Raw genomic sequence first — 18786 nt, 5'->3', positions numbered from 1 at the left:
ACCCACAAGAGCAAGAACTTTGGAGACAGAGGCAAGGAAAAACTTCCCTTTAACAGGCAGAAACCTTGGACAGAACCTAGGCTCATGGTGGACGGCCATCTGTCTGAGAGAGAGAGAGAGAGAGAGAGAGAGAGAATGGCAGGTCGGAGGAGAGTCAAAAACAAGGAGATGGATAGGGAAGCGATAGCGAGACAGAGCAGGAGCAGACAAAAACAAGATTTATAAGACTATAAATGCTAATGCTAGCGATATGAAGCTATAAATGCTAATGCTAGCGCCGTGGACATCAGCGGTGAGGGACACAGGTCCAGGATCTAAGCTAGACCAAGACCATCTTAGTTTTATGAATCCAGATCCATCCAGCAGATTTTCTGTAATCCTGCTAATAGACGGAGAAACAGAAGCTCTTGGGTGGAGGTGATTATATTCCTTCACTGACTTCAGAGCACATATTAGTGATGGACGTTCTCCGTGACGTTCTCCGCGACGTTTTCCGTGACGTTCTCTGTGACGTTCTCTGTGACGTTCTCCGTGACGTTTTCCTTGACGTTCTCCGTGACGTTTTCCATGACGTTCTCCCTGACGTTCTCCGTGACGTTCTCTGTGACGTTCTCCGTGACGTTCTCTGTGACGTTCTCCGTGACGTTCTCTGTGACGTTCTCCGTGACGTTCTCTGTGACGTTCTCCGTGACGTTCTCTGTGACGTTTTCCGTGACATTCTCTGTGACGTTCTCTGTGACGTTTTCCGTGACGTTCTCCGTGACGTTCTCTGTGACGTTTTCCGTGACATTCTCCGTGACGTTCTCCGTGACGTTCTCCGTGACGTTCTCCGTGACGTTCTCCGTGACGTTTTCCGTGACGTTCTCTGTGACGTTCTCCGTGACGTTCTCTGTGACGTTTTCCGTGACATTCTCTGTGACGTTCTCCGTGACGTTCTCTGTGACGTTTTCCGTGACATTCTCTGTGACGTTCTCCGTGACGTTCTGGGGCGACTGTGGCGCAGTGGTTGAGAGGGTCGTCCTATGACCGGGAGGTTGGCGGTTTGATCCCCGGCTCAGGCGCATGTGTACACTGTCGTTGTGTCCTTAGGCAAGACACTTCACCCGCATTGCCCAGGCGCGTGCGCACGCTGCGACCAGCAGCAGCTCAAACTGCTGTAAGCCAAATTGCCCTCCAAGGGACAGATTAATAAAGTATTGTATTGTATCTCCGTGACGTTCTCTGTGACGTTCTCCGTGACGTTCTCCGTGACGTTCTCTGTGACGGCGTTGATGATCTTAAGGTGGAGTGCTGCTATTAGTGAGTTGTTGCAGCAGTTACCAATCCTTATTGTTCCAGCCTCTGTGTGGTTGCCATCCAGGTGAGCGTCAAGTGACGCGTTAACAACTGCAGCCAGTCAGTGGCTAAAAGCAGCCCAGATGTGCTAACCGCTGCTCCACCCCCACACAGCGAAACCATTCCCCAAGGCCTCCTCCCCCAGTCAAAGTGTGTCCGGAGGCTTTTCCAAGAGCTCCTCGTCCTCCAGTGGTTACGACTACAGCCAAGAGGCAGAGGCCGCCCACATGGCAGCGACGGCCATCCTCAACCTGTCCACCCGCTGCTGGGAGAGACCCGAGAGCCTCAGCACCCAGCCCCGAGAACCCCGAGAACCCCGAGAACCCTGCAGCAAGGTAGGCGGTTCCTGTTGGGCCTCAGGTCGACTCAGTGCGTGATCAACATTCTCTGTGACGTTCTCCGTGACGTTCTCCGTGACGTTCTCTGTGATGTTCTCTGTGACGTTCTCTGACGTTTTCTGTGATGTTCTCTGTGACGTACGCAATGACGTTCTCTGTGACGTTTTCTATGACGTTCTCTGTGACGTTCTCTGTGACGTTTTCTATGACGTTCTCTGTAACGTTCTCTGTGACGTTCTCTGTGATGTTCTCAGCGACGTTCTCTGTGACGTTCTCTGTGACGTTCTCTGTGACGTTCTCTGACGTTCTCTGTGACGTTCTCCGTGACGTTCTCCGTGACGTTCTCTGTGACGTTCTCTGTGACGTTCTCTGTGACGTTCTCTGTGACGTTTTCTATGACGTTCTCTGTAACGTTCTCTGTGACGTTCTCTGTGATGTTCTCAGTGACGTTCTCTGTGACGTTCTCTGTGATGTTCTCTGTGATGTTCTCTGTGACGTTCTTTGTGACGTTCTCTGACGTTCTCTGTGACGTTCTCCGTGACGTTCTCTGTGATGTTCTCTGTGACATTCTCTGTGACGTTCTCTGTGACGTTCTCTGTGACGTTCTCTGTGACGTTTTCTATGACGTTCTCTGTGACGTTCTCTGTGATGTTCTCTGTGATGTTCTCTGTAATCTTCTCTGACGTTCTCTGTGATGTTCTCTGTGATGTTCTCTGTGATGTTCTCTGTGAAGTTCTCTGTGACGTTCTCCGTGACATTCTCCGTGACGTTCTCCGTGACGTTCTCTGTGACATTCTCTGTGACGTTCTCTGTGACGTTCTCTGTGACGTTCTCTGTGACGTTTTCTATGACGTTCTCTGTGACGTTCTCTGTGACGTTCTCTGTGACATTCTCTGTCACGTTCTCTGTGATGTTCTCTGTGACGTTCTCTGTGATGTTCTCTGTGACGTTCTCTGACGTTCTCTGTGATGTTCTCTGTGATGTTCTCTGTGATGTTCTCTGACATTCTCTGTGACGTTCTCTGATGTTCTCTTTGACGTTCTCTGTGATGTTCTCTGTGACGTTCTCTGTGACGTTCTCTGTGACGTTCTCTGTGACGTTCTCTGTGACGTTCTCTGACGTTCTCTTTGACGTTCTCTGTGATGTTCTCTGTGACGTTCTCTTTGACGTTCTCTGTGACGTTCTCTGTGACGTTCTCTGTGACGTTCTCTGACGTTCTCTGTGACGTTCTCTGTGATGTTCTCTGTGATGTTCTCTGTGACGTTCTCTGTGACGTTCTCTGTGACGTTCTTTGTGACGTTTTCTATGACGTTCTCTGTGACGTTCTCTGTGACGTTCTCTGTGACGTTTTCTATGACGTTCTCTGTAACGTTCTCTGTGACGTTCTCTGTGATGTTCTCAGTGACGTTCTCTGTGACGTTCTCTGTGACGTTCTCTGTGACGTTCTCTGACGTTCTCTGTGACGTTCTCCGTGACGTTCTCCGTGACGTTCTCTGTGACGTTCTCTGTGACGTTCTCTGTGACGTTTTCTAGGACGTTCTCTGTAACGTTCTCTGTGACGTTCTCTGTGATGTTCTCAGTGACGTTCTCTGTGACGTTCTCTGTGATGTTCTCTGTGATGTTCTCTGTGACGTTCTCTGACGTTCTTTGTGACGTTCTCTGACGTTCTCTGTGATGTTCTCCGTGACGTTCTCTGTGATGTTCTCTGTGACATTCTCTGTGACGTTCTCTGACGTTCTCTGTGACGTTCTCTGTGACGTTCTCTGACGTTCTCTGTGACGTTCTCTGTGACGTTTTCTATGACGTTCTCTGTAACGTTCTCTGTGACGTTCTCTGTGATGTTCTCAGTGACGTTCTCTGTGACGTTCTCTGTGATGTTCTCTGTGATGTTCTCTGTGACGTTCTCTGACGTTCTTTGTGACGTTCTCTGACGTTCTCTGTGACGTTCTCCGTGACGTTCTCTGTGATGTTCTCTGTGACATTCTCTGTGACGTTCTCTGTGATGTTCTCTGTGACATTCTCTGTGACGTTCTCTGTGACCTTCTCTGTGACGTTCTCTGTGACGTTTTCTATGACGTTCTCTGTGACGTTCTCTGTGACGTTCTCTGTGATGTTCTCTGTGATGTTCTCTGTGATGTTCTCTGTAATCTTCTCTGACGTTCTCTGTGATGTTCTCTGTGATGTTCTCTGTGATGTTCTCTGTGAAGTTCTCTGTGACGTTCTCCGTGACATTCTCCGTGACGTTCTCCGTGACGTTCTCTGTGACATTCTCTGTGACGTTCTCTGTGACGTTCTCTGTGACGTTCTCTGACGTTTTCTATGACGTTCTCTGTGACGTTCTCTGTGACGTTCTCTGTGACGTTCTCTGTGACATTCTCTGTCACGTTCTCTGTGATGTTCTCTGTGATGTTCTCTGTGACGTTCTCTGACGTTCTCTGTGATGTTCTCTGTGATGTTCTCTGACGTTCTCTGTGACGTTCTCTGACGTTCTCTTTGACGTTCTCTGTGATGTTCTCTGTGACGTTCTCTGACGTTCTCTGTGACGTTTTCTGTGACGTTCTCTGTGACGTTCTCTGACGTTCTCTTTGACGTTCTCTGTGATGTTCTCTGTGACGTTCTCTGTGACGTTCTCTGTGACGTTCTCTGTGACGTTCTCTGACGTTCTCTGTGACGTTCTCTGTGATGTTCTCTGTGATGTTCTCTGTGACGTTCTCTGTGATGTTCTCTGTGATGTTCTCTGTGACGTTCTCTGACGTTCTCTTTGACGTTCTCTGTGACGTTCTCTGTGACGTTCTCTTTGACGTTCTCTGTGATGTTCTCTGTGACGTTCTCTGACGTTCTCTTTGACGTTCTCTGTGATGTTCTCTGTGACGTTCTCTGTGACGTTCTCTGTGATGTTCTCTGTGACGTTCTCTGTGACGTTCTCTGTGATGTTCTCTGTGACGTTCTCTGTGACGTTCTCTGACGTTCTCTGTGACGTTCTCTGTGACCTGGCCTGCTTTGACTTCATGTCTGAACCTGCAGGAATCAGACATCGAGGTGGATGAGAATGGCACCTTGGATCTCAGCATGAAGAAGACCAAAAGGGAGGACGCGCAGCCTCCAGAACCTTCTCCCTCGTCTTCTTCATCCTCTCAAGTCATCGGTGCCTCCATATCTCAGGGTCAGACTCAGCCGGAGTGGGAGGAGCCGCTGGACTTCACCAAACCTAGCGGCGTCAAAGAGGAGGAGCATGAAGAGGTGCAGGAGTCACGCACGGAAACCACTGGAGACGAGAGCGTCACAAAAGAGTAGAGCGAATGAAGATCAGCTTCCAGGGTTACACGTTCTCATGTGACAATGTTCCCCCTGTCTTCAGGTGGAGTACACAGCTCCCTCATACTCTTCATCTGATGGAGAGGAAGAGGACCAGGAGAACCTGGATGACAGAACATATCCTGGTGAGGTCACCAGCAGCAGCTTCAAGGTCAAGTTTCAGCCCAAAGACAGCAAAAAAGACATTCTCATGTAAGTGACCCAAAGAATGCCATCTGGAGCATGGCTGACTGGAGACTTGTGATTGGCTGACAGCTTTGACAGTAACTTATAAAGATCGATACTTTAACCAGCACAAACCAAAATGGCCATGTTACACGCCATCCATCCCATAATGTGAACACAACACCCCGCCCATTCGCCATGTTTGCACCAAGTGAAATGTAATCAACAAACCAGGCCGGTGGTGTTTTCTGACTGGACAGTGATTCAATTAAATTCATTTTTATTTCTAGGAACAACAGGAAGTTATTACAAGACACTTTACAAGAGTAGCAGGGTGAGAGAGAGAGAGAGAGCGCAGACGAAAACAACATGTAAAATTAAAGCTGCTGAACAAGATACTGACTAAAGAGCTGCTATATAAAGCTATAAATGCTAATGCTAGCTATATAAAGCTATAAATGCTAATGCTAGCTATATAAAGCTATAAATGTTAATGCTAGCGATATGGACATCAGCGTTGCGGGACACAGGTCCAGGTTCTGCAGCACCACGGACAGAAGGACCTGAAAGAGAGAGAGGGACAAACAGAGGGAGAGAGAGCACAAGACTACGGGGAAGAGAGAGAGATTACTGACATATATTTATAACATGAATAACCAGATAAAGAGGGAGGAGCTTAGTGTGTCATGATGTTAAGCCACCAGTGCTGCCTAATGACAGCAGATTGATTATACTGATTACTGTATCGATTAACTATAAGCTTTGTTAAAAAGGAAAGTCTTTAGTCTACTCTTGAACATAGAGATGGTGTCTGTCTCATGAACCAATCAGGGAGCTGATTCCACAATAAAGGAGCTTGATAACTGAAAGCTCCGCCCCCCTGTCTGCTCTTGGAAATGTCTGGAACCACGAGCAGGCCAGCATTTTGGGACCGCAGGGTTCTAGTGGGGCAATATGGGATAATCATCTCTGTAAGGTAAGGAGGGGCCTGGCTGTTGAGGGCTTTAAAAGTGAGTAGAAGGATTTTATATTCAATCCGTTCTCTAACAGGAAGCAGAGACGCCAGAACAGGGGAAATGTGTTCTCTGTCTGGTTCCTGCGCAGTCCTTTAAATATGCTTTATCTGGGACTGAAAGGACCGGTCCTGATCAAAGATTACCCCCAGATTCTTGGCAGTGGTGCTGGTGGACACTGAGACGCCATCTAGTTCAACTACAACACTAGAACACTCGTGAAATTTAACTCTAATATTTAATGTTTTAGTGACACATCGAACATCTCAACAGTTGTTTACTTCTAGATAACGGTAACAACAACACTGAAAAGGAGCTTTTGATGTTGTAATAACACATTTATTTACAAACAATACAACAACTGTACAACAGCTGCTCCTCGGTGATCCAGGCCAGGCTCACTGTATCGGCCCGAATCCGAACCCGATCTGAACCAAAACCTGCAATTGAACCGTGCGTTTCGGTGTGTGTGGTGACACACGTCGGGAGTTAGACCGACTCACCAGGGTGCAACATCGGCTGTCGCTCCACTTCGGTAGCGCTCGACTCTTCAGCTCCGTGACTTCACCGTGATCATCATCTTCATTTTGAAGAACAGAAACAGTTGCTTCCTTCTTAGTACCGTGACAAACGCTACCGCTTTAGCTGCTTATACTTATCAGATTGTTCCTGCGCTGCCATTATCCCTCCTCCTCTCTCCGTCCATCCTGCTCCGTCTAATTCGTTACATTGTAATAAACAGACACCCAACAATGCTTTCTGACTGAACAGTGATCTTTTCTGACTGGTCAGTCATTTTTTTAGACTTGACAGTGATGTTTTCTGACTGGTTAGTGATGTTTTCTGACTGGCCAGTGATGTTTTCTCATCACTGACCAGTCAGAAAACATCACCGTCTAGTCTAAAAATATTTTTAGACGAGTCAGTGATGTTTTCAGACTGGTCAGTAATTTTTTCTGACTTGTCAGTGATGTTTTCTGACTAGTCAGTATTTATTTTTAGACTAGACACGTTTTCTGAGTGGCGGCCCGGTGGCGCAGTGGTTAGCACTGTTGCCTCACAGCGAGGTGGTAGCGGGTTCGTCTCCGACTTGTGGCCGTTCTGTGAGGGGTTTGCATGTTCTCCCCGTGTCTGCGTGGGTTCTCTCCGGGTTCTCCGGCTTCCTCCCACCACCAAAAACATGCAGATTGGTGACGCTAAATTGCCCGTGAGTGTGTGTGTGTGTGTGTGTGGCTGGTTGTCTGTCTCTGTGTTGCCCTGCGATGAACTGGCGGCTTGTCCAGGATGTACCCCGCCTCTCGCCCATTGACTGCTGGGATTGGCTCCAGCTTTTTTTAGACTAGACAGTGGTGTTTTCTCACTGGTTAGTGATGTTTTCTGACTGGTTAGTGATGTTCTCTGACTGGTTAGTGATGTTTTCTGACTAGTCAGGGTTTTTTTTAGACTAGACAGTGATGTTTTCTGACTGGTTAGTGATGCTTTCTGACTGGTTAGTGATGTTTTCTGACTGGTTAATGATGTTTTCTGACTTGTCAGTGATGTTTTTTGGCTGGTCAGTGATGTTTTCTGACTGGTTAGTCATGTTTTCTCACTGGTCAGTAATTTTTTCTGACTTGTCAGTGATGTTTTCTGGCGGGTCAGTGACGTTTTCTGGCTGGTCAGTGATGTTTTCTGACTGGTTAGTGATGTTTTCTGACTGGTCAGTAATTTTTTCTGACTGGCTAGCGATGTTTTCTGACTAGTCAGGGTTTTTTTTAGACTAGACAGTGATGTGTTCTGACTGGTTAGTGATGCTTTCTGACTGGTTAGTGATGTTTTCTGACTGGTTAGTTATGTTTTCTGACTGGTTAGTGATGTTTTTTGGCTGGTCAGTGATGTTTTCTGACTGGTTAGTCATGTTTTCTGACTGGTTAGTCATGTTTTCTCACTGGTCAGTGATGTTTTCTGACTTGCCAGTGATGTTTTCTGGCGGGTTAGTGATGCTTTCTGACTGGTTAGTGATGTTTTCTGACTGGTTAATGATGTTTTCTGACTTGTCAGTGATGTTTTTTGGCTGGTCAGTGATGTTTTCTGACTGGTTAGTCATGTTTTCTCACTGGTCAGTAATTTTTTCTGACTTGTCAGTGATGTTTTCTGGCGGGTCAGTGACGTTTTCTGGCTGGTCAGTGATGTTTTCTGACTGGTTAGTGATGTTTTCTGACTGGTTAGTAATTTTTTCTGACTGGCTAGCGATGTTTTCTGACTAGTCAGGGTTTTTGTAGACTAGACAGTGATGTGTTCTGACTGGTTAGTGATGCTTTCTGACTGGTTAGTGATGTTTTCTGACTGGTTAGTCATGTTTTCTGACTGGTTAGTCATGTTTTCTCACTGGTCAGTGATGTTTTCTGACTTGCCAGTGATGTTTTCTGGCGGGTTAGTTATGTTTTCTGACTGGTTAGTGATGTTTTTTGGCTGGTCAGTGATGTTTTCTGACTGGTTAGTCATGTTTTCTGACTGGTTAGTCATGTTCTCTGACTGGTTAGTGATGTTTTCTGACTAGTCAGGGTTTTTTTTAGACTAGACAGTGATGTTTTCTGACTGGTTAGTGATGCTTTCTGACTGGTTAGTGATGTTTTCTGACTGGTTAATGATGTTTTCTGACTTGTCAGTGATGTTTTTGGCTGGTCAGTGATGTTTTCTGACTGGTTAGTCATGTTTTCTCACTGGTCAGTAATTTTTTCTGACTTGTCAGTGATGTTTTCTGGCGGGTCAGTGACGTTTTCTGGCTGGTCAGTGATGTTTTCTGACTGGTTAGTGATGTTTTCTGACTGGTCAGTAATTTTTTCTGACTGGCTAGCGATGTTTTCTGACTAGTCAGGGTTTTTTTTAGACTAGACAGTGATGTGTTCTGACTGGTTAGTGATGCTTTCTGACTGGTTAGTGATGTTTTCTGACTGGTTAGTTATGTTTTCTGACTGGTTAGTGATGTTTTTTGGCTGGTCAGTGATGTTTTCTGACTGGTTAGTCATGTTTTCTGACTGGTTAGTCATGTTTTCTCACTAGTCAGTGATGTTTTCTGACTTGCCAGTGATGTTTTCTGGCTGGTCAGTGATGTTTTCTGGCTGGTCAGTGATGTTTTCTGACTGGTTAGTGATGTTTTCTGACTGGTCAGTAATTTTTTCTGACTTGTCTGTGATGTTTTCTGGCTGGTCAGTGATGTTTTCTGACTGGTTAGTGATGTTTTTTGGCTGGTCAGTGATGTTTTCTGACTGGTTAGTCATGTTTTCTGACTGGTTAGTCATGTTCTCTGACTGGTTAGTGATGTTTTCTGACTAGTCAGGGTTTTTTTTAGACTAGACAGTGATGTTTTCTGACTGGTTAGTGATGCTTTCTGACTGGTTAGTGATGTTTTCTGACTGGTTAATGATGTTTTCTGACTTGTCAGTGATGTTTTTGGCTGGTCAGTGATGTTTTCTGACTGGTTAGTCATGTTTTCTCACTGGTCAGTAATTTTTTCTGACTTGTCAGTGATGTTTTCTGGCGGGTCAGTGACGTTTTCTGGCTGGTCAGTGATGTTTTCTGACTGGTTAGTGATGTTTTCTGACTGGTCAGTAATTTTTTCTGACTGGCTAGCGATGTTTTCTGACTAGTCAGGGTTTTTTTTAGACTAGACAGTGATGTGTTCTGACTGGTTAGTGATGCTTTCTGACTGGTTAGTGATGTTTTCTGACTGGTTAGTTATGTTTTCTGACTGGTTAGTGATGTTTTTTGGCTGGTCAGTGATGTTTTCTGACTGGTTAGTCATGTTTTCTGACTGGTTAGTCATGTTTTCTCACTAGTCAGTGATGTTTTCTGACTTGCCAGTGATGTTTTCTGGCTGGTCAGTGATGTTTTCTGGCTGGTCAGTGATGTTTTCTGACTGGTTAGTGATGTTTTCTGACTGGTCAGTAATTTTTTCTGACTTGTCTGTGATGTTTTCTGGCTGGTCAGTGATGTTTTCTGACTGGTTAGTGATGTTTTTTGGCTGGTCAGTGATGTTTTCTGACTGGTTAGTCATGTTTTCTGACTGGTTAGTCATGTTCTCTGACTGGTTAGTGATGTTTTCTGACTAGTCAGGGTTTTTTTTAGACTAGACAGTGATGTTTTCTGACTGGTTAGTGATGCTTTCTGACTGGTTAGTGATGTTTTCTGACTGGTTAATGATGTTTTCTGACTTGTCAGTGATGTTTTTGGCTGGTCAGTGATGTTTTCTGACTGGTTAGTCATGTTTTCTCACTGGTCAGTAATTTTTTCTGACTTGTCAGTGATGTTTTCTGGCGGGTCAGTGACGTTTTCTGGCTGGTCAGTGATGTTTTCTGACTGGTTAGTGATGTTTTCTGACTGGTCAGTAATTTTTTCTGACTGGCTAGCGATGTTTTCTGACTAGTCAGGGTTTTTTTTAGACTAGACAGTGATGTGTTCTGACTGGTTAGTGATGCTTTCTGACTGGTTAGTGATGTTTTCTGACTGGTTAGTTATGTTTTCTGACTGGTTAGTGATGTTTTTTGGCTGGTCAGTGATGTTTTCTGACTGGTTAGTCATGTTTTCTGACTGGTTAGTCATGTTTTCTCACTAGTCAGTGATGTTTTCTGACTTGCCAGTGATGTTTTCTGGCTGGTCAGTGATGTTTTCTGGCTGGTCAGTGATGTTTTCTGACTGGTTAGTGATGTTTTCTGACTGGTCAGTAATTTTTTCTGACTTGTCTGTGATGTTTTCTGGCTGGTCAGTGATGTTTTCTGACTGGTCAGTGATGTTTTCTGACTTGTCAGTGATGTTTTCTGGCTGGTCAGTGATGTTTTCTGGCTGGTCAGTGATGTTTTCTGACTGGTTAGTGATGTTTTCTGACTGGTTAGTGATGTTTTCTGACTGGTCAGTAATTTTTTCTGACTTGTCAGTGATGTTTTCTGGCTGGTCAGTGATGTTCTCTGGCTGGTCAGTGATGCTTTCTGACTGGTTAGTGATGCTTTCTGACTGGTTCGTGATGTTTTCTGACTGGTTAGTGATGTTTTCTGACTGGTCAGTGATGTTTTCTGACTGGTTAGTGATGTTTTCTGACTGGTCAGTGATGTTTTCTGACTGGTTAGTGATGTTTTCTGACTGGTCAGTAATTTTTTCTGACTGGCTAGCGATGTTTTCTGACTAGTCAGGTTTTTTTTTAGACTAGACAGTGATGTGTTCTGACTGGTTAGTGATGCTTTCTGACTGGTTAGTGATGTTTTCTGACGGGTTAGTTATGTTTTCTGACTGGTTAGTGATGTTTTTTGGCTGGTCAGTGATGTTTTCTGACTGGTTAGTCATGTTTTCTCACTGGTCAGTAATTTTTTCTGACTTGTCAGTGATGTTTTCTGGCGGGTCAGTGACGTTTTCTGGCTGGTCAGTGATGTTTTCTGACTGGTTAGTGATGTTTTCTGACTGGTCAGTAATTTTTTCTGACTGGCTAGCGATGTTTTCTGACTAGTCAGGGTTTTTTTTAGACTAGACAGTGATGTGTTCTGACTGGTAAGTGATGCTTTCTGACTGGTTAGTGATGTTTTCTGACTGGTTAGTTATGTTTTCTGACTGGTTAGTGATGTTTTTTGGCTGGTCAGTGATGTTTTCTGACTGGTTAGTCATGTTTTCTGACTGGTTAGTCATGTTTTCTCACTGGTCAGTGATGTTTTCTGACTTGCCAGTGATGTTTTCTGGCGGGTTAGTTATGTTTTCTGACTGGTTAGTGATGTTTTTTGGCTGGTCAGTGATGTTTTCTGACTGGTTAGTCATGTTTTCTGACTGGTTAGTCATGTTCTCTGACTGGTTAGTGATGTTTTCTGACTAGTCAGGGTTTTTTTTAGACTAGACAGTGATGTTTTCTGACTGGTTAGTGATGCTTTCTGACTGGTTAGTGATGTTTTCTGACTGGTTAATGATGTTTTCTGACTTGTCAGTGATGTTTTTTGGCTGGTCAGTGATGTTTTCTGACTGGTTAGTCATGTTTTCTCACTGGTCAGTAATTTTTTCTGACTTGTCAGTGATGTTTTCTGGCGGGTCAGTGACGTTTTCTGGCTGGTCAGTGATGTTTTCTGACTGGTTAGTGATGTTTTCTGACTGGTCAGTAATTTTTTCTGACTGGCTAGCGATGTTTTCTGACTAGTCAGGGTTTTTGTAGACTAGACAGTGATGTGTTCTGACTGGTTAGTGATGCTTTCTGACTGGTTAGTGATGTTTTCTGACTGGTTAGTCATGTTTTCTGACTGGTTAGTCATGTTTTCTCACTGGTCAGTGATGTTTTCTGACTTGCCAGTGATGTTTTCTGGCGGGTTAGTTATGTTTTCTGACTGGTTAGTGATGTTTTTTGGCTGGTCAGTGATGTTTTCTGACTGGTTAGTCATGTTTTCTGACTGGTTAGTCATGTTCTCTGACTGGTTAGTGATGTTTTCTGACTAGTCAGGGTTTTTTTTAGACTAGACAGTGATGTTTTCTGACTGGTTAGTGATGCTTTCTGACTGGTTAGTGATGTTTTCTGACTGGTTAATGATGTTTTCTGACTTGTCAGTGATGTTTTTGGCTGGTCAGTGATGTTTTCTGACTGGTTAGTCATGTTTTCTCACTGGTCAGTAATTTTTTCTGACTTGTCAGTGATGTTTTCTGGCGGGTCAGTGACGTTTTCTGGCTGGTCAGTGATGTTTTCTGACTGGTTAGTGATGTTTTCTGACTGGTCAGTAATTTTTTCTGACTGGCTAGCGATGTTTTCTGACTAGTCAGGGTTTTTTTTAGACTAGACAGTGATGTGTTCTGACTGGTTAGTGATGCTTTCTGACTGGTTAGTGATGTTTTCTGACTGGTTAGTTATGTTTTCTGACTGGTTAGTGATGTTTTTTGGCTGGTCAGTGATGTTTTCTGACTGGTTAGTCATGTTTTCTGACTGGTTAGTCATGTTTTCTCACTAGTCAGTGATGTTTTCTGACTTGCCAGTGATGTTTTCTGGCTGGTCAGTGATGTTTTCTGGCTGGTCAGTGATGTTTTCTGACTGGTTAGTGATGTTTTCTGACTGGTCAGTAATTTTTTCTGACTTGTCTGTGATGTTTTCTGGCTGGTCAGTGATGTTTTCTGACTGGTTAGTGATGTTTTTTGGCTGGTCAGTGATGTTTTCTGACTGGTTAGTCATGTTTTCTGACTGGTTAGTCATGTTCTCTGACTGGTTAGTGATGTTTTCTGACTAGTCAGGGTTTTTTTTAGACTAGACAGTGATGTTTTCTGACTGGTTAGTGATGCTTTCTGACTGGTTAGTGATGTTTTCTGACTGGTTAATGATGTTTTCTGACTTGTCAGTGATGTTTTTGGCTGGTCAGTGATGTTTTCTGACTGGTTAGTCATGTTTTCTCACTGGTCAGTAATTTTTTCTGACTTGTCAGTGATGTTTTCTGGCGGGTCAGTGACGTTTTCTGGCTGGTCAGTGATGTTTTCTGACTGGTTAGTGATGTTTTCTGACTGGTCAGTAATTTTTTCTGACTGGCTAGCGATGTTTTCTGACTAGTCAGGGTTTTTTTTAGACTAGACAGTGATGTGTTCTGACTGGTTAGTGATGCTTTCTGACTGGTTAGTGATGTTTTCTGACTGGTTAGTTATGTTTTCTGACTGGTTAGTGATGTTTTTTGGCTGGTCAGTGATGTTTTCTGACTGGTTAGTCATGTTTTCTGACTGGTTAGTCATGTTTTCTCACTAGTCAGTGATGTTTTCTGACTTGCCAGTGATGTTTTCTGGCTGGTCAGTGATGTTTTCTGGCTGGTCAGTGATGTTTTCTGACTGGTTAGTGATGTTTTCTGACTGGTCAGTAATTTTTTCTGACTTGTCTGTGATGTTTTCTGGCTGGTCAGTGATGTTTTCTGACTGGTCAGTGATGTTTTCTGACTTGTCAGTGATGTTTTCTGGCTGGTCAGTGATGTTTTCTGGCTGGTCAGTGATGTTTTCTGACTGGTTAGTGATGTTTTCTGACTGGTTAGTGATGTTTTCTGACTGGTCAGTAATTTTTTCTGACTTGTCAGTGATGTTTTCTGGCTGGTCAGTGATGTTCTCTGGCTGGTCAGTGATGCTTTCTGACTGGTTAGTGATGCTTTCTGACTGGTTCGTGATGTTTTCTGACTGGTTAGTGATGTTTTCTGACTGGTCAGTGATGTTTTCTGACTGGTTAGTGATGTTTTCTGACTGGTCAGTGATGTTTTCTGACTGGTTAGTGATGTTTTCTGACTGGTCAGTAATTTTTTCTGACTGGCTAGCGATGTTTTCTGACTAGTCAGGTTTTTTTTTAGACTAGACAGTGATGTGTTCTGACTGGTTAGTGATGCTTTCTGACTGGTTAGTGATGTTTTCTGACGGGTTAGTTATGTTTTCTGACTGGTTAGTGATGTTTTTTGGCTGGTCAGTGATGTTTTCTGACTGGTTAGTCATGTTTTCTCACTGGTCAGTAATTTTTTCTGACTTGTCAGTGATGTTTTCTGGCGGGTCAGTGACGTTTTCTGGCTGGTCAGTGATGTTTTCTGACTGGTTAGTGATGTTTTCTGACTGGTCAGTAATTTTTTCTGACTGGCTAGCGATGTTTTCTGACTAGTCAGGGTTTTTTTTAGACTAGACAGTGATGTGTTCTGACTGGTAAGTGATGCTTTCTGACTGGTTAGTGATGTTTTCTGACTGGTTAGTTATGTTTTCTGACTGGTTAGTGATGTTTTTTGGCTGGTCAGTGATGTTTTCTGACTGGTTAGTCATGTTTTCTGACTGGTTAGTCATGTTTTCTCACTGGTCAGTGATGTTTTCTGACTTGCCAGTGATGTTTTCTGGCGGGTTAGTTATGTTTTCTGACTGGTTAGTGATGTTTTTTGGCTGGTCAGTGATGTTTTCTGACTGGTTAGTCATGTTTTCTGACTGGTTAGTCATGTTCTCTGACTGGTTAGTGATGTTTTCTGACTAGTCAGGGTTTTTTTTAGACTAGACAGTGATGTTTTCTGACTGGTTAGTGATGCTTTCTGACTGGTTAGTGATGTTTTCTGACTGGTTAATGATGTTTTCTGACTTGTCAGTGATGTTTTTTGGCTGGTCAGTGATGTTTTCTGACTGGTTAGTCATGTTTTCTCACTGGTCAGTAATTTTTTCTGACTTGTCAGTGATGTTTTCTGGCGGGTCAGTGACGTTTTCTGGCTGGTCAGTGATGTTTTCTGACTGGTTAGTGATGTTTTCTGACTGGTCAGTAATTTTTTCTGACTGGCTAGCGATGTTTTCTGACTAGTCAGGGTTTTTGTAGACTAGACAGTGATGTGTTCTGACTGGTTAGTGATGCTTTCTGACTGGTTAGTGATGTTTTCTGACTGGTTAGTCATGTTTTCTGACTGGTTAGTCATGTTTTCTCACTGGTCAGTGATGTTTTCTGACTTGCCAGTGATGTTTTCTGGCGGGTTAGTCATGTTTTCTCACTGGTCAGTGATGTTTTCTGACTTGCCAGTGATGTTTTCTGGCTGGTCAGTGATGTTTTCTGGCTGGTCAGTGATGTTTTCTGACTGGTTAGTGATGTTTTCTGACTGGTCAGTAATTTTTTCTGACTTGTCAGTGATGTTTTCTGGCTGGTCAGTGATGTTCTCTGGCTGGTCAGTGATGCTTTCTGACTGGTTAGTGATGCTTTCTGACTGGTTAGTTATGTTTTCTGACTGGTTAGTGATATTTTCTGACTGGTCAGTGATGCTTTCTGACTGGTTAGTGATGTTTTCTGACTGGTCAGTACTTTGTTTTAAACTAGACAGTGGTGTTTTCTGACTGGCTAGTGATGTTTTCTGACTGGTTAGTGATGTTTTCTGGCTGGTCAGTGAGGTTTTCTGGCTGGTCAGTGATGTTTTCTGACTGGTCAGTGATGCTTTCTGACTGGCTAGTGATGTTTTCTGACTTGTCAGTGATGTTTTCTGACTGGTCAGTGATGTTTTCTGACTGGTCCGTGATGTTTTCTGACTGGCTAGTGATGTTTTCTGGCTGGTTAGTGATGTTTTCTGACTTGTCAGTGATGTTTTCTGACTGGTTCGTGATGTTTTCTGACTGGTTAGTGATGTTTTTTGGCTGGTCAGTGATGTTTTCTGACTGGTTAGTCATGTTTTCTGACTGGTTAGTCATGTTCTCTGACTGGTTAGTGATGTTTTCTGACTAGTCAGGGTTTTTTTTAGACTAGACAGTGATGTTTTCTGACTGGTTAGTGATGCTTTCTGACTGGTTAGTGATGTTTTCTGACTGGTTAATGATGTTTTCTGACTTGTCAGTGATGTTTTTTGGCTGGTCAGTGATGTTTTCTGACTGGTTAGTCATGTTTTCTCACTGGTCAGTAATTTTTTCTGACTTGTCAGTGATGTTTTCTGGCGGGTCAGTGACGTTTTCTGGCTGGTCAGTGATGTTTTCTGACTGGTTAGTGATGTTTTCTGACTGGTCAGTAATTTTTTCTGACTGGCTAGCGATGTTTTCTGACTAGTCAGGGTTTTTGTAGACTAGACAGTGATGTGTTCTGACTGGTTAGTGATGCTTTCTGACTGGTTAGTGATGTTTTCTGACTGGTTAGTCATGTTTTCTGACTGGTTAGTCATGTTTTCTCACTGGTCAGTGATGTTTTCTGACTTGCCAGTGATGTTTTCTGGCGGGTTAGTTATGTTTTCTGACTGGTTAGTGATGTTTTTTGGCTGGTCAGTGATGTTTTCTGACTGGTTAGTCATGTTTTCTGACTGGTTAGTCATGTTCTCTGACTGGTTAGTGATGTTTTCTGACTAGTCAGGGTTTTTTTTAGACTAGACAGTGATGTTTTCTGACTGGTTAGTGATGCTTTCTGACTGGTTAGTGATGTTTTCTGACTGGTTAATGATGTTTTCTGACTTGTCAGTGATGTTTTTGGCTGGTCAGTGATGTTTTCTGACTGGTTAGTCATGTTTTCTCACTGGTCAGTAATTTTTTCTGACTTGTCAGTGATGTTTTCTGGCGGGTCAGTGACGTTTTCTGGCTGGTCAGTGATGTTTTCTGACTGGTTAGTGATGTTTTCTGACTGGTCAGTAATTTTTTCTGACTGGCTAGCGATGTTTTCTGACTAGTCAGGGTTTTTTTTAGACTAGACAGTGATGTGTTCTGACTGGTTAGTGATGCTTTCTGACTGGTTAGTGATGTTTTCTGACTGGTTAGTTATGTTTTCTGACTGGTTAGTGATGTTTTTTGGCTGGTCAGTGATGTTTTCTGACTGGTTAGTCATGTTTTCTGACTGGTTAGTCATGTTTTCTCACTAGTCAGTGATGTTTTCTGACTTGCCAGTGATGTTTTCTGGCTGGTCAGTGATGTTTTCTGGCTGGTCAGTGATGTTTTCTGACTGGTTAGTGATGTTTTCTGACTGGTCAGTAATTTTTTCTGACTTGTCTGTGATGTTTTCTGGCTGGTCAGTGATGTTTTCTGACTGGTTAGTGATGTTTTTTGGCTGGTCAGTGATGTTTTCTGACTGGTTAGTCATGTTTTCTGACTGGTTAGTCATGTTCTCTGACTGGTTAGTGATGTTTTCTGACTAGTCAGGGTTTTTTTTAGACTAGACAGTGATGTTTTCTGACTGGTTAGTGATGCTTTCTGACTGGTTAGTGATGTTTTCTGACTGGTTAATGATGTTTTCTGACTTGTCAGTGATGTTTTTGGCTGGTCAGTGATGTTTTCTGACTGGTTAGTCATGTTTTCTCACTGGTCAGTAATTTTTTCTGACTTGTCAGTGATGTTTTCTGGCGGGTCAGTGACGTTTTCTGGCTGGTCAGTGATGTTTTCTGACTGGTTAGTGATGTTTTCTGACTGGTCAGTAATTTTTTCTGACTGGCTAGCGATGTTTTCTGACTAGTCAGGGTTTTTTTTAGACTAGACAGTGATGTGTTCTGACTGGTTAGTGATGCTTTCTGACTGGTTAGTGATGTTTTCTGACTGGTTAGTTATGTTTTCTGACTGGTTAGTGATGTTTTTTGGCTGGTCAGTGATGTTTTCTGACTGGTTAGTCATGTTTTCTGACTGGTTAGTCATGTTTTCTCACTAGTCAGTGATGTTTTCTGACTTGCCAGTGATGTTTTCTGGCTGGTCAGTGATGTTTTCTGGCTGGTCAGTGATGTTTTCTGACTGGTTAGTGATGTTTTCTGACTGGTCAGTAATTTTTTCTGACTTGTCTGTGATGTTTTCTGGCTGGTCAGTGATGTTTTCTGACTGGTCAGTGATGTTTTCTGACTTGTCAGTGATGTTTTCTGGCTGGTCAGTGATGTTTTCTGGCTGGTCAGTGATGTTTTCTGACTGGTTAGTGATGTTTTCTGACTGGTTAGTGATGTTTTCTGACTGGTCAGTAATTTTTTCTGACTTGTCAGTGATGTTTTCTGGCTGGTCAGTGATGTTCTCTGGCTGGTCAGTGATGCTTTCTGACTGGTTAGTGATGCTTTCTGACTGGTTCGTGATGTTTTCTGACTGGTTAGTGATGTTTTCTGACTGGTCAGTGATGTTTTCTGACTGGTTAGTGATGTTTTCTGACTGGTCAGTGATGTTTTCTGACTGGTTAGTGATGTTTTCTGACTGGTCAGTAATTTTTTCTGACTGGCTAGCGATGT

The 18786-nt window shown here is 43.5% G+C and overlaps 1 protein-coding gene across 1 annotated transcript in view; it reads left to right on the top strand.

The window, feature by feature from the left end:
- Positions 1-18786, top strand: part of LOC137902524 (myelin transcription factor 1-like) — a 32895-nt gene that overhangs the window by 7745 nt on the left and 6364 nt on the right. The window contains exons 10-12 of the mRNA XM_068746615.1: positions 1450-1670; positions 4698-4913; positions 5032-5180. Of these exons, the coding sequence (XP_068602716.1) occupies positions 1450-1670; positions 4698-4913; positions 5032-5180 (586 nt within the window). The remainder of the gene's footprint in view (positions 1-1449; positions 1671-4697; positions 4914-5031; positions 5181-18786) is intronic.

This window comes from Brachionichthys hirsutus, chromosome 2, assembly GCF_040956055.1.
Source record: "Brachionichthys hirsutus isolate HB-005 chromosome 2, CSIRO-AGI_Bhir_v1, whole genome shotgun sequence".
Classification (NCBI taxonomy): domain Eukaryota; kingdom Metazoa; phylum Chordata; class Actinopteri; order Lophiiformes; family Brachionichthyidae; genus Brachionichthys; species Brachionichthys hirsutus.
This window is presented reverse-complemented; position numbering and strand designations above follow the sequence as displayed.